A 16,456-nucleotide genomic window follows, 5' to 3' on the forward strand; every position below is an offset into this window, starting at 1 on the left:
ATATGTAGATTTATATATGGATATATGTAAAATGCACCCTCCGAACGTGGCTGATGCCAGTGCTACCTTGACTGGCTACCGTGCTGGTGGCATGTAAAATGCACCATCCAATTGTGGTCGATGCCAGCCTCCTCTGGCCCCTGTGCTGGTGGCATGTAAAGAAAACACCCACTACACTCTCGGAGTGGTTGGCTTTAGGAAGGGCATCCAGCTGTAGAAACACTGCCAGATCAGACTGGAGCAGCCTCCTGGATTCCCAGACCCCAGTCGAACTGTCGAACCCATACCAGCATGGAAAACAAACGTTAAATGATGATGGATATATATATGGATATATATATGTGTGTATATTTGTGTGTGTATATATATATATGTTTGTGTGTGTATATATATATGTTCCATTTATATATTTGTGTGTGTGTGTGTATATATATATATATATATATATATGTATATATTGATATGGATATATATATAAAATTAGAAATATTGCATTTCTAAATCTCTCAGGGAGACTTATACAGTAGCAACATGATAAAGTAATGGTTTGTTACCAACTTAATATGGCAAGGAAAAAATGCCACTGCTATTTACCCCCCAGGAAACATCGTTTTCAGCTGGCTATGTGACACAAGCGTTCTGTGTCCTTAAGTTTGCAAACAGGGAAGATAAGCACCTCTACTCTGAAAAATCAGCATCCAGAGGCTAGTTTCAGAGTTATTGCACTTCATCAGTTTGGAGTAGCTTGGTTTGCTAGCTGTCGATGCTTATTTGCCTTTGAAAACTTAAAGAATTTCAATTGAAATTAATTCACTGATCTACAAAATTAGAAATAGAGATCACAAAAATGACAGAAGATGCTGGCTTTGGAGTTAATTTAACTCTTATTTTAGCATAAGTGGTGCTGGCCAGGACCCTTTGTCACTTTTGTGGCCTATACATTTGTATATATGTATATATATATATATGTATGTATATATATGTATATGTATGTATATATATGTATATGTATGTATATATATGTCTATATATATATATATATATATATATATATATATATATATATATATATATATAGATTTAATCAAAAGATTAAATGTGGTACTTAAAATGTTTGAGGCACCAAAATTTGGTTGGGTAAAAACCAAAAACAGAATCAAGAGATTTGGTGAATAAAATTTGAAGAAAAGCAACAAAAATTCATTAGGTTATAGCAGTACATATGTTTCGTACAAACTTCATTTATTTATGTAGTGAGAACACCACATAAGATGTGCAATGAAAATGTACTCCTCAGCTGCATAATGGAAGTTCATTTTAGAAAGTCATTTTGTAGATGTGTACAAATACAAGAGTAGGAGATGAAGAAAGTACCATCTTGACTGAGCTTTTAATTGAAGCTTGTTAATTAGTTACATCAACATAAGCTGCTAGCGTCATGTGATCACAAAAGAGCTTGGAGAGATTGCTCAGTCTCTTATAATAACATTTGTTGATATTCTTCCTTGAGTGAACAAAATGTTTTTATAGAATTGTTAGTCACAACTGGTCTGTTTCATGATCTTTGAGCTGAAAATCTAAAAATTTCTGTTCTGTCAATGGCTACTGTGCTGTGTTTAATTTTTGTAGTTCTTTTTTTTTTTTAGTAGTTGTTTTGTTTGTGGTTTTCCATTCTAGTAAGGGTTGGACAAATACATATCACTGATTTAACAATTCATGTGTTGTACATAGAATGCATACAATAATGTTTCAGTTCATTCTTAATATTTTCTGGCACATAGAGGCAGTGAACTGGCAGAATTGTTTAGCATGCCAGGCATAATGCTTAGTGGCATTTTATGCATTTTCACATTCTGAGTTCAAATTCCACCAATGTCCATTTTGCCTTCTATCCTTTCAGGGTCAATAAAATAAGTACCAGTTGAGCACTGGGGTTGATGTAATCAATTTACCCTCTCCTCCAAAATTTGAAACTAATATGTCCTGATACATATGAACGTAAATATCTGATTGCTGTTATTTTTTAGAATCGGAGAATGTCCCTATTTAATAAGCATCAATAAATTGTTTGCTGATTTCGACAAACAAGAGACTTGCGCTCTTGTTAGATTCGTTGGTCTAGTGGGGTAGCTTTGACTGAGGAGACACATTAATGTTGAAACACTGCAGTATCTTAACATCTGCATACACCAGTGAATCGTATGTATAAACACACACAGTTTGAAGGAAGAAGCTGTTTTGTATTCACAAAAAACCCACAAATGATCAGATATTTACATTCAAAATTGCCAGAACATATCAATAATGAATATATACATTATTAAATTCAAATTACGACAAACGTAAATAAACAAACGAAGTATGCTTTTAGAAGCGTTGAGATGTCTTTAGAAAGTTAAAGAAGTGATTTTAAATTCTCAATCGCAGAATAATGCTAATAATTCTGCGATTGAGAATTTAAAATCACTTCTTTCACTTTCTATACTTTATTGTTTGAATTCTTGTTGTTCATAGATACACATTATAAATTGCTTTTATCTTCTTTTCTATATAAGATACCCTCCTGAGTCTTTGATGCCTACAAAATGGTAGGTTTGAAATTTTGGTACAAGGCCGGCAAGTTTGGGAGAGTGGGATAGTCAATTAAGTTGACCCCATGGCTCAACTGGTACTCAATTTATTGATTCCAAAAGGATGAAAGGCAAAGTTGACCTCGGTGGAATTTGAACTCAGAACGTAGAGGCTGACGAAATACCGCTAAGCATTTCGCCTGGCGTGCTAATGTTTCTGCCAGCTCGATGCCTTTGTGTGTCACTAATATTAAAATACCATTTCACTCTTGTTGTAATCATTTGATATCATTTCAGTGATTTGGAAAGGTGCATAGCTGAGTGGTTAGGGCACTTGACTCACTATCGTATGATTGTGAGTTCAATACCTGGCAGTGTGTTGTGCCCTTGAGCAAGACACTTTATTTCTCGTTGCTCCAGTCCACTAAGCTGGCAAAAATGAATAGTACCTGTAATTCAAAGGGCTAGCCTTGTCACACTCTGTGTCACGCTGAATCTCCTTGAGAACTGCGTTAAGGCTACACATGTCTGTGGAGTGCTCAGCCACTTATATGTTAATTTCATGAGCAGGTTATTCCCGGTGGAGTGCCAGTTAGTTCTGTCAATGATTTAAGGCTGAATCATTAACGCCCAGATAAAACGTTTAGCAACATTTCTTCCAGCTTTTTATGTTCTGAGCTCAGATGCATCCGAGGTCAGCTTTGGCTTTTGTCCCTTTGTGGTTGATAAAATAAAGTAGCAGTCAAGTACAGAGGATGGCATAATCAATTAACTCCCTCCCCTCAAAACTGCTGGTCTTGTGTACCAAAATTTGGAACCATTGTTTCAGTAAATAAATTAGTGATTATTTCCTTTAATTGTTTCTGATTAACGATAATTTAATTCTATTTTCAGCTGTGTCTTGTTTATTTTTGGCGATGTTTGCTTCAGGATTAATCCACAGAGTTTGTGTAACAACATGGTAAGATTAATTCTTTAAAAATCTACATTTTGGCTTTGTTTTCTCAGATTGTTATATTACTTGATTCCTTTTCTCAGTGGGAAACAAACTAATGTTGGTTTCCCTGTCATGGCTGGACATGTTTGTATGGAAGATTAGAAATGAACACCACTTGTATAACAGTGATACTCATTTACATCTATCACATGTTATAAGAAAGAGACACAAATGCATGCCTCCATATGTGCGCACACACACACACACTCATACTCACAGACAGACACACACACATTCATGAATGACGTTTAAGATTTTTGGAGTATTCTCACAAGAGTCAGAAATGAAATGGAAAACATTGACCAGAAACTGCTGCATTTTACATGTCATTTGCACAATTTAAAACAAATAAATAAACATTTTCTTTGATAGCTTTCATATTCCAAATATATTCAAACAGTGAATATTTCAAGAGAAAACAGATTCAGATTAACAGCTGAATGATTGGAAATGTGTAACTCTGAGAACTAGATTTAGGAGCCTTTCGGTTATTTTGTTTTAAGAATACTCTACAATTATGTATTTATGTATTGAGTTCTGTAATTTATCACATATCAGTGAATCAACAGGTATATATATACACACACACACACACACATACAGATATATGTGTGTGTATATATGTATGTATATGGCAAATAAGAAAATGGAGAGAATACAAAACGACATACATCATCTGGTAGACATTCCAGTGTGTCTATTTATTCCAAAGCATTAGAAAGTATTAGAAGAAAACATACACATGTAGTAACTATGTGTTACACACACATGTATTAATATTACAGAAAAGAGCAAATGCTCAGTTCCTTATGGCCGTTTCTGCCAAGAGGCAACAAAATCCTCCATGCCATCTCCATCTCTTCAGTGTTCTGTAGGGATGGGCAGATAAAGTTTAAATGATGAGTGTGCCTCTAGGCTTCTTCAGAGGGTCTAAGTGGTTAGGAGGGCTAATATATATAATAAACAGTTAACAATAGGTACAGTGTATTTGTCATTATTAAAAAGGGCAGAAAAAGAACAGGAGCAGACATGAGGCAGTGAGAGAAGTATAACTTATTAAAATGAATTAATTATAGGAAGGGGAAATGAGCTACAAACTTCCTGTGATGTATTCCAGGATCCATGTTACTTCGTCCAATGATAGGTGAATATAGTTGTTCTTGGGAGGAGTTTTTAGGAAGGGTGAATTTAGGCAGTAGTTAGCATTATGTTTACATAGAAATACAGTGGTGGATTTGAAGTAAATAAGTGAGTATGTGCGATAACTAAAATAATAGGACTAAGGGAAGAGGACCCTAAAGGACAGCATAAGAAAAGTAAAAGAGTATAAACGTATAAAAATATAAAACATATATCTATCTATTGGGGGAATCTACTGTATATGGTTAAATGTAATATAGGAGCTGGATAGGGGATTCATTGTTGGCAGAAGGAGGTGGAATTTGTGAATAGGGACAAAAATGAACCGGACCAGAAGGGTAGTGGTTGTTTGTTTTGCTAACTTATAATTCGAGCGAGATCGTTGCCAGTGCCGATGGACTGGCTCCATGTGCAGGTGACACGTAATACACCATCTCAAGCGTGGCCTTTGCCAGTAAGACATCCGAGTGAGATCATTGCCAGTGCCAATGGACTGGCTCCTGTGCAGGTGGCACGTAAAACACACCATTTCGAGCGTGGCTGTTGCCAGTACCCGCCTGACTGGCTCTCGTGCCGGTGGCACGTAAAAGCACCCACTACACTCTCGGAGTGGTTGGCGTTAGGAAGGGCATCCAGCTGTAGAAACTCTGCTAAATCAGATTGGAGCCTGGTGTCCCCTCCTGGTCCACCAGTCCTCAGTCAAATCGTCCAACCCATGCTAGCATGGAAAGCGGATGTTAAACGACGACGACGATGATGATAGTTATTTAGTGTTAAAACTTATACTAGTAAAATATAGAATATTAGATATAAAGTATTAGAGGAATGGCACTGTGTTATAGTGTTAAATTATTAAGTTAAGTGTTTTATTTAAAAAGGGGTAGTTTGAAGAGAATGTTTACATGGATATATATATATATATATTCATGTCTTCCTGGGTCTTCCTCTTGCACCGCTATATATACACCGCTAATGGTGATTCTGTGTATAGCTAAGGGGAGGGGGGGGTAACCCGAGTATTTCTAGCTACTTAAATTAATTAGTTAATTAATTAATTAATTGATTCCGTATTGGAATAGTACTCATTTAGGTTTAAGGCAAGAGGTCATATCAGTTGCAGATGCAAATTGGAAGTATTTCTGTTCGGGTAAGGGTGTAGGCATCTATGGATTACGATGTATTAGGTAGTTTTAGCTATAGTAAATTGCACTATATTATACTCAATTATCCGATTGTACATAATGGTTAGTATTTATAATTTAAGCTAGTGGACAGTGTGCTATATTATTATTATTATTACTCTGTTCATTTCTAGGGTGCATTTTAATTACTAGGTACTAGTATGTATGATGAACTAATCCTGCTAGTATGTATGATGAACTAGAACCTTTAGTGTATTTACTAAAAGTTCATAATAGAAGGGTTCTTAGCCACAGTGTATAAGCCATGTTTATGTAGAGTATTCCTAGTAGGAGTATGCAGTAATATACCCTCAATAGACAAAAACGATGGGGTATTACTATCTGTACCTGTCTATACTCATATTCCAGCAATCATACGTACGAATACATCTACAGACCCACATATGCTCCTATACTAATACTAATCAGGTATATATTTACACCCATATCCATGTGTGTACACCATTAAATACATGCAAATCCATACTGGCCCTTACCCACACCCTTATCTCCACACATGTATATATCCATTTCCATAACTATGGATACATATGTGTGCAAACATCTAAGAACCTATTGCTTACATAGTCTCTCATATATACCTATATAAATGTGCATATATGCATACGTACACATGCCCATAATTATATCTATATAAGTCTGTATATACATACATACACACACATAAACATGTGTATATATATATATATATATACACCCACACACACACATACATATACATGTACACACAAACATACCATACATTTACATACATACACACGCACACATGTATATATACACTTAAACAATGCACACTCATATATACAGACACAATACATGTAGTCACCTATACATACATAGCCTTATACCTACACATACACACAGAAATAGGGTTACAATCGTTTGTACTTATATATGTGTGCACACACATATGCATAAATACACACATACATATATACATCCGCACACACAGCATACATGCATATATTCGTACAAACGTACATACACTCAAAAGTATATGCAAGTACCTACCTGGAAAAGGTAAATCGTATACTGTTGATTCACTGAACAGTGATGATACAGAACTTGATAGAGTAAATGTACACACAAACATATGATGGGAATCCACACGATTTCCATCTACCAAATTCATTCACAAGGCATTAGTTGGCCTGGGGTTATAGTAGAAGTCCCTTGCTCCAAGGCACCACACATAGAGACTGAAGGCTCCAAGGTACCACACATAGGGACTGAAGACAATAAATACACAGCCATGGTTTAGATTGACCAACAGCATATTAATTTAGATAGTTAAATATGTACAAGTTAAGTTCTATACAAGTATTGATGAGAGAGTATTAGTTAGTTAGTTGGCACTCCGTCGCTTACGACGTCGAGGGTTCCAGTTGATCCGATCAACGGAACAGCCTGCTCGTGAAATTAACGTGCAAGTGGCTGAGCACTCCACAAACACGTTTACCCTTAACGTAGTTCTCAGGAATATTCAGCGTGACACAGTGTGACAAGGCTGGCCCTTTGAAATACAGGCACAACAGAAACAGGAAGTAAGAGTGAGAGAAAGTTGTGGTGAAAGAGTACAGCAGGGTTCGCCACCATCCCCTGCCGGAGCCTCGTGGAGCTTTAGGTGATGAGAGAGTATATGTGTGTGAGAAAGACAGATTTCATCGTTCCAATCATCATTGTTGGTATGGGAGGTAACTCTGGACTTAACATTTGTACGTGTGCAATACAATTATTCAGAGAGAAACGGTTATCTCCAACAAACTCGTCATCATCATTGTTTTAATGTCCCCTTTTCCATACTCACATAGGTTGGATGGAGTTTTTTGAAGCAGATTTTCTTCGCCCAGATTTTCTTCCTGCTGCTAACCCTTACCTGTTTCCATGCAGAGATAATAATTCCCAATGAATAGACATGTTTTTACAGAATATTGGTAATGAAAGACACTGCTTGTATGACAGTGATACTCATTTACAACTATCATGTGATCTCAAGACAAAGTACCTCAAACATACACACACACACACACGTGGAGGGAAGTTGTGCAAGAGGAAGACCCAGGAAGACATGGGACAAAGTATTGAAGGCTGATCTCAAAACACTGAGCCTTACAAAGGAGATGATAGAGGCCCAAACTAAACAGCACATTGCTATGCTTAAAAAGGCCTGTGCACCACAACAGAATTGAGATCCTAGAACCAATGTACCATGTAAAAAGCATTGGTGTGGGTGCTGGCACCACATAAAAATGCACTGATTCTGGTGTTACATGAAAAGCACTGGAGCTGGTACCACGTAAAAAGCACTGGTGATGGTGTCATGTGAAAAGCATCTAATACTCTATGGAGTGGTTGGCGTTAGGAAAAGCATCCAGTCATAGAAACCAAGCCAAAACAGACTATGGAACCTGATGCTGCCCATGGTTTTGCCAGTTCCTACCAACCCATACCAGCATGGAAAATGGACGCTAAATGATGATGATGAATCATTGCTTTCCTCATCATTTTAACATGCACTTTACTTTGCTTGCAAGGATGACAGAATTTGTTGAAGCACATTTTCTACAGCCAGATTGCCCTTCCTGTCACCAACCCTCACCTAGGGACCAGCTTCTAACACTTCTACCCATGTCTTGTTTGGTTTTCCTCTTCCATAATTTCCTTCCAGTTGGATCTCTTGGTACTTCTTTACCTGTCTGTCATCATCCTTATACATCACATGTCCTCACTTTAAAGAAAATCTTAACTAATGGAATACAAGATATTGAAGTGGAGAAGTAGATGTTAAAAATATCCTCAGAGGGTGTATATTTGAAAGTGTATGTAATTATTGACACAATAAGCACCCAGTAAAGTGGTTGGCTTTTAGAAGTTACATCAAGCTGTAGAAACCAGGCCAAAACAGGTATTGGAGCTTGATGCAATATAATAGTTCTATTATAATCAAGGATTTGACTAATGCTTTATGGGTGAATTTGGTACATGGATAATGTGTGTGTACATGTGTGTTTGTGTTTGTATCTCACTACTTGAAAATCAGTGTTGGTTTGTTTACACCCTTGAAACTTAGCAGTTATGCAGGAAAAAAAAAACATTGGAATAATTACCACACTTGAGATTATAAGATTTCTTTCATTAAAACTCCTCTTCAAGGTGCCGTCCCAGCAAGGCTGGATTTCAATGACTGAAATACCTTATATACTCGAGTAAAAGTTAGTCTCATATAAAAGTAGCTTCCCACTCAATTGCTGTAGCTCATTGTGAGTGTGTTTTCATTTTGAGATCATTTAGACTTCTGTTACTGTTAAGGTATTTTGGGTTCTACCATGAACTTCAACTCCTGGAAAGTAGTATTTATGTAATCATCAACCCATAAATTTAACCTTAAAAATATGGTCTAAAATAATTCATACATGAGTATATATGGTAAGTATTTTATGATTTTGCTTAGCATAGTGATACTAAAAACCAGTTGTGAGAAGTCAATTTATATGTATACTTTAGAATAAAAGTGTTAGGTGAGTACAGAGCATGGTTTTTAATTTTAAATATTGAACAATAAGGAGACTGGAATTACATACCATCATTAGCTTATAGTTGTTTCTGCTATAAGAAGCAATGCATTCAGAGCGAGTGCTTGTGCAACATCTTATAGCTTCTTCAGAGCCATTAAGATTGTTAATGTAAGCTAATGAAGTTGATTATGTACTTTCCTGTTCCTTTGTCATTCAATAATTAATAGTATATATTGGTTTATCTAACAAAATTTTATTTTATTTTTAATCTAATCTTTCATTCTCTTACTTTTCCTCTTTTTTTTAGCTTCATATTCTCCGTCATAGCATTGTACTTCATCAACAGGTTGTCAATGACACTTTATGCTCCTCCACCAGTTGCTGTGGCTTCCAAGAAACGGAAGTGATGTAATTTTCAACTTTAATGCTATTTCTTGCTTTTACTTTTTACTGCTAATAAACATTTTGGAAAGTAAAAAAACAAAAAACAAACTGTTCTTTTTGTGTATTTTTTTCCTTTTTACTTTGTTGTATCATAGGACGGTCATTATGTCAGTAATAATAAACACACACACTGGTTCTATTTTACTTCTTATTTATTTACCAATTGGTTAACCATTTAACCAATTAACTAATAAATTTTTGATTAATAATTTGGTCAATCAATTAATCAGTTAGGTTTGTTAAAGTCCTTTTTCCACCATTTGCAACCTTATAAATTACACGCCCTCTCTATTTCAGGTCTGTCTGAGACACACTTTGATGAACCTAACTGATTGCCTGACTGAATGATTAACCAAACAATTAATTAATTGATTAAACCTTAAGCATTCAGATTACCCTATTACATGTAATGCTTATTGATTAAATTGTTTTGAATTAATCATGCATTATCTCATAGCTTTCAATGATGTGATTGTTTACTTTTAGAATGACATTGCAGAGTAGGTGCGCAAGGCCTGATCAGGTCAGTTTGAATACAAAGCAAGTAGAATATTTGGGTCTGATATGATTGGTTTGAATGTTAATGCATAAAGAAGTGAAACTGAACCAGTGCATGTATTTATTATTGGCATAATAATCCTCCCAAGATACAAGATATGTTTCAACACATAAGTTTGAATCAAGAATCTTGTGAACTAAATACAAAAAGAAAATTTTCTTTTTACATTTTTATTATATTTCACTTTTTGCAAAAATTCTAAAATTCATTGTCATCATCATCATCCTATTGAGATGAAATTCATTCTGGCAGATTTTTCTCCAACCAGTTACTCTTCCTCTCATGAATCCTCACTTGTTTTCTTAGCAAGGTATTATTTCCTCATAGCCCGACATGTTTTCATGGAAGACTAGAAACAAACAACACTGCTCTTACAGCATTGATGCTGATGGCAGTTATGTGATGTAAAGACAAATAGTCATGCATACAAACAACCATACATACATACACAATGGGATTCTTTTTAGTTTCCATCTTCCAAATCAATTCACAAGCTTTGGTTGACTATAACTAGTAGAAGACAGCTGTTCAAGGTGCAGCAAAATGAGACTGAATCTGAAACTAAGTGGCTGAGGAACAATAATCTATAATAATAATACTCTTGTGTTTTTCTCTGTCGCAACATATGAATGAGAAAGGAAGGGGTGTCAGATGAATAAGGAAGGAAGGGGTGATGGCAAACTGTTAGTAGGAGCGTTTCAACTCGGTGAGTATATGTGTGTATATGTAAAAGGGAGGTATGTGAGTGTGTGTGTGCAATGGGATTGGGATGGTGAACATTCAATGCTGAAAAGAAAAATGAAACAATGTTTCAACTTTGAGTATATGTGTATATGTATGTGCATGTACAAGGGAAGTATGTGTATGTTTGTGTGAACCAGCCTTCTTTCAGTAACAAATGATGATTGATGTCACATCTCAAACGACAACCACTAGAGAACATTGATGAGTGAATTGATTTACCATCCATATTTATATATAAAATACTACAATTAGCCATCATTTTTGGCAGTACGGGGCCAGCTAGTTACCCATAATTGCAGTAATAAGGCAGCAGGCTGGCAGAACTGTTAGCAAACCAGGCAAAATACTTGGTGGCATTTCATGTCTTTATATTCTGAGCTCAAATGCCACCATAGTCACCTTTGCATTTCATCCTTTTGGGGTTAATAAAATAAGTACCAGTTGAGTACTGAGGTTTATGTAATTGACTTAACCTTCCCTCAAAATTTCTGGCTTTGTGCCAAAATTTGAAACCAATAATCACAGTAATTTATTTATAGGTGAATGGTTTACTTCTTTATATAAAAAATGGATCTTGGTCAAGATTTCCAACCACGAGCGTCCAGTTGTTCAATCAATCTACCAGGCTCACTGATTTAGTATTGAAGTGGCTGAATATTCCACAGGCATACTTTTATTGTGGTTCTTTGATGGACTCAGCATGACATGGTATGTGACAAGGCTGTGTATTTAAATAACAGACTACAACCCATTTAATGGCCTTCTACATTGTTGCCATTTATCTAGTTTCACTCCCAAGGGTTGGGTTGATCTGAGGCTATAAATTCAGTGTGTACCTTTGAATTACAAATACAATCAATCCAATGGACTTCTACACAATGCACCTTCTGTATTGTATCATCACTCCACTGATGTGCCTACCAAAGGTACCCAATATTATCCTTTGTCCTCTTTCATCATTCTACTGATCATCATCATCATCATTATCATTTAGTAACCGTTTTCTATGCTGACATTGGTTCAATGGTCTAACAAGCCAGAGGACTGTGAATCTCCAGTGTCTACTTTGGCAAGCTTTCTATGGCTGGATGCCTTTCCTTATGCCAGCCACTTTACATAGTTTGATGGGTGCTTTTTATGTGGCACCAGCAACAGTGAGATCAAGTAATCTGCAAGATAAGACTGAGATGGGGAATGGTGAAGGAAGTGGTTGTGTGCCAACTGATGAGAAATTAATGTATGATAGAAGGCCAGAAGCAGGTGTCATGCTGTAGAGAAAATACATGGCTATTCCAGATGGAAAAGGAGGGAAAATGGTCAAGAGGTATCAGGGTATATCCTCAAGTTACAGGAAGGTGAACATAATAGCAGTGGTTCAGAGGATTTGACAGGATGAATGGATAGGTAAGTTCACAGGAGAGTGGAAGACAGAGGTAAATTCAGTGACTAGGGAACATCAGTGGAGGCATGGTTGGTCAGTGGTATATATAATGCACTGATATACCTTGTGGTATATTGTCTCTCTACAGACATTATTAAAGTTAAGTAAGTAAACATGATTCAATGAGCATGTAGAAATAAGGAGACAGGTAACTGAAATAATTGTTTAAATAGGACAACTAGCTGTCACTTATTCATATCAATGTGAAATGAAGTGCCTTGTAAACATGTTGCTATGATGCATTTGCAAAGATATACCTCATTGTGATGTAAATATATTGCTGTGTTGTACTCGCAAAAATGCACCTGATATATTGCTATGGTGTGCCTGTAAAGATGTACGTCATTGTGGGTATAGTGTTTCTGGGTTAAGTAATAGTTATATGGGTAATCTGTTATTTGTCTTTGTTAATGGCAAAAACAAGAAAATTTCAAAGAGAAAGTAATTTGGGGATGGGGTCTCTGGCTTTGAAAGTATATTAAAATAGATAAAGAAACAAACATGCTGGAGTTTTCTAGTGCATTAGCATTGCCTTGACTTGCAATCATTGATATCAATGTCAGTTTGGCTGTATGCAGGTATGTATGTATGAGTGTATGTATGTAAGTGCGTACATATATATGTATATTTTCTTTTTTCTTTTCTATTTAGAGTTAATTTTGACTGGTCCCCTGATTAGTAGCAAGATTGTGAAGGAAAGCATCATGTTTTATACATCAGCCTTTAAATCTTAAGAAGGGCTTGCAGATTTTTATTGTCTTTCATTTTATGATCATTTGAAGAATATGAATTAAAGGTTTTCATTTTCTCTCCAAGAAGTTGCTTGTGTGTATGTATATATGTGTGTGTGTGTGTATGTATGTATGTATGTTTTAATAGATGCATGTATGAATGTATATTTGTGTGTGTGTATGTATGTATGCATATGTACATCTCCGTATGTATACATGCATGTGTGTAGGTGTATGTGTGTATCTCCAAATCTGTAATTATGTATGTATATGTTTATATGCATGTAAGTATGAACGTGTGTGTGTATGTAAGGGCTGTTTGGGCTAAATTTGACAGTTTGCATCAAAAGAAAACAATATACCGTCCAAAAAACTAAAAAAAAATATCAACCAAATTATGGCTGGGAGATAACAGTTTATTCAAAGTAGCTGCATTCAGCTTCCACTATAGCCTCAAGACAGCCCCAGAACCTGGTGCATGCTTTCCTAACTGTGTCTTTGGAAAGATCTTTGAACACTTCCTTGATCTTGGCCATCAAGTCAGCCTTGGTGTTGCAGGAAGAGCAGTTGATATCTTTATCAACTGCATCCCATACATAGTAATCCATGGGATTATAAGTGGGAAAATTAGGAGGCTAGAAATTGGAACTGTGAAGTTGTAGAAATTCTCTGACAACCACTTCTGATTCTTTCAAGAGTTATGGCAAGGAGGCAAATCCTGCTGTCACACATATGGCCTCCCAGCAGCAACCTTCTTCAGTCAGGGATTGATCAGTGTCCAGTTGCTTCACATAACCATCTGAATTTATCCTATGGCTATGTTCATCAGTTGTTGGATGAATTCGAGCTTCTGGCCACTGTCAGAATGCTTACTGTGTCCCTTTCTGCTGGCCACAGCTTCATAGTCACCATTCCAGCTATCCATGTCAAGTCTTACAACCTTTACAGTGTTCACAGAGCACTGAGCAGCAGTCATGGCATTTGACAGCTAGTATGAATCACCATGATTCAGGCAACTCTTTTCCAGTATTCAGATGGCTTCAAGTCCTCCATGTTGGCTAACTTTTTCTCAACTACAAATTTAATCTTTATGTTCTCCAATGCTGTTGTTCACCAATACATCAAGCTGTTCTTGAAAAAAGGAAACATAAAAATTTCTGAAATTTTGCTTGAACATCCTGTATATGTGTGTATGCATGAATGTATGTATATGCATGTATACATATGTATGTATAGATGTGTATGCATATAGGTATGTATGTCTATGTATATCCTGCATGTATATATGCATACATGTATGTGTGTCTGTATACACACACACACACACACACACACACGTGCGCACACACATATAATGGATAAAAAAACGAATGGTTTACACCTGGTAGAGTATTGGTAAAGCACAGTCACTTTCAGAGTGCAAAAATACATTTATTTGCATGTAGGCATCTCGATAGTCGTTCTGAAATTCTATTAAGCATCTTGTCCTTAGTCCACAGAATAGACAGGGATTCCTCGGAGCAGAGATGGCATCTCCTGGAAATTATTTGGATAAAGAATACAGACCAGAAAGAATTGGTCATGTCAATGAACTACGTAAGAAAACTCATAGACATATACGACATAGTAATTCAACTGCTTGTTCCAATCCTGTACAACACACTCGATCAAATAAACCTAACAACAGATATAGGAATCAGGATGTCCTCTGGTTCAACCCAATTTTTGGCTTGTGTGTTTCAACCAGGATCACTGGAAAATTTTTTGCTGCTTTGGACAAGTGTTTTCCTAAATCTAATTGGTATCATGCTATTTTTAATCAACACACTGTGAAGGTATCCTATGCTAACTCTGCTAATTTAGAGCAGCTTATGCATTGCATAAACAATAGCAAAATACGGCAAAGGGTCAATAACCCACCTACTGGATCTAGCATACATTTGCATCTGAATACCAACCAAGGAGATGTAAACAACATTGATAATCATCAACTTCGACCAATTTGTAGTAGTAGAAATATTCATGTTACAGCTAGGACAATAACAGTGCTGGTAAATGGAGTCGGGACTGCCTTATATACAAATAAATATGATAAATGCTCATGCAGAGATAAATCAAAGTATCCTTTGCTGAATCTCTGTATGAGTACAAATTTTATATATAAATGTACCATGCACACAAGGGGAGGGCCCTATGTTTACATTGGGCAGGTGGCTGATTCATTTAAGAATCGTTACCGTAATCATGTTGCCAGCTTTAAGTCAATCAATAAAGAAACATTCGACATCTTTGGCAGATTTTATATGGCGACTAAAGGAGGGTAAAATGAAGTACAACTATAATTGGTCGATAGTTAGACATGCAAAACCATACAATGTAATTTCCAGGAGATGCCAAGGAATCCGTTTATTCTGTGGACTAATGAGAAGATACTTAGTAGAATTTCTGAATGACTATCGAGATGTCTACACGCATATAAATGTACTTTCACACAATGCAGTGTGAATGAACTTTGAGTAACCGTTAACTTAATGTAATTTAATTTACTTTAAGTTATGGATGACTTAAGTTTACTTTTAACCCATTCTTCTAAGCACCAAGTAAATAACTAACTTGCTTTGTGATTGTGAGTGCACCAAACCTCGCGTGTGTGTATGCTCACATTTTTGTGGATGCTTGTATGAGCATGTGTACTCATGCCATGTAGCTTGCCTGAAGGCGTTTATACATCCATATCTGTTAACAGTTATTTTCAATACTTTTCTCACTGGATTACATGTTCATTTCTCTTTTTGTCTTCTGCAATTTTATTTTTGATCTTCTATATATATGAAGATTTTTCCTCTTTCTGGCTGCTTTTCTCTCTACAAAACGGAAAGTTACATTGTGGAACAGTCATTTTAACGAGTTGTATTTAATTATTACCCAATGAGATACATCTGCACCACCAGATGCTCCTGAACCAGATGTTGAGTATCCCACCCAAGAGGAATTGATGCTAGATGTGTCAAAACAATTGTCGTGATTAATAATAAATTCTTGTATATTCCATCTTCTGCCTTTCATTTGTTTTATATATATATATATATATATATATATATATATATATATAT

The 16,456-nt window shown here is 36.0% G+C and overlaps 1 protein-coding gene across 4 annotated transcripts in view; it reads left to right on the forward strand.

Annotated features, from left to right (window-relative positions):
* Nucleotides 1-9,916, forward strand: part of LOC106882582 (keratinocyte-associated protein 2) — a 37,629-nt gene extending 27,713 nt beyond the window's left edge. For all 4 annotated transcript variants that reach the window (XM_052978279.1, XM_014933310.2, XM_014933309.2 and 1 more), the window contains exons 4-5: nt 3,465-3,531; nt 9,732-9,916. In XM_052978279.1, coding sequence (XP_052834239.1) covers nt 3,465-3,531; nt 9,732-9,831 — 167 coding nt within the window. In that variant the 3' untranslated portion in view covers nt 9,832-9,916. The remainder of the gene's footprint in view (nt 1-3,464; nt 3,532-9,731) is intronic.
* Nucleotides 9,917-16,456: the final 6,540 nt, after the last annotated feature.

Source organism: Octopus bimaculoides, chromosome 2 (genome assembly GCF_001194135.2).
Source record: "Octopus bimaculoides isolate UCB-OBI-ISO-001 chromosome 2, ASM119413v2, whole genome shotgun sequence".
In the NCBI taxonomy this organism is placed as follows: domain Eukaryota; kingdom Metazoa; phylum Mollusca; class Cephalopoda; order Octopoda; family Octopodidae; genus Octopus; species Octopus bimaculoides.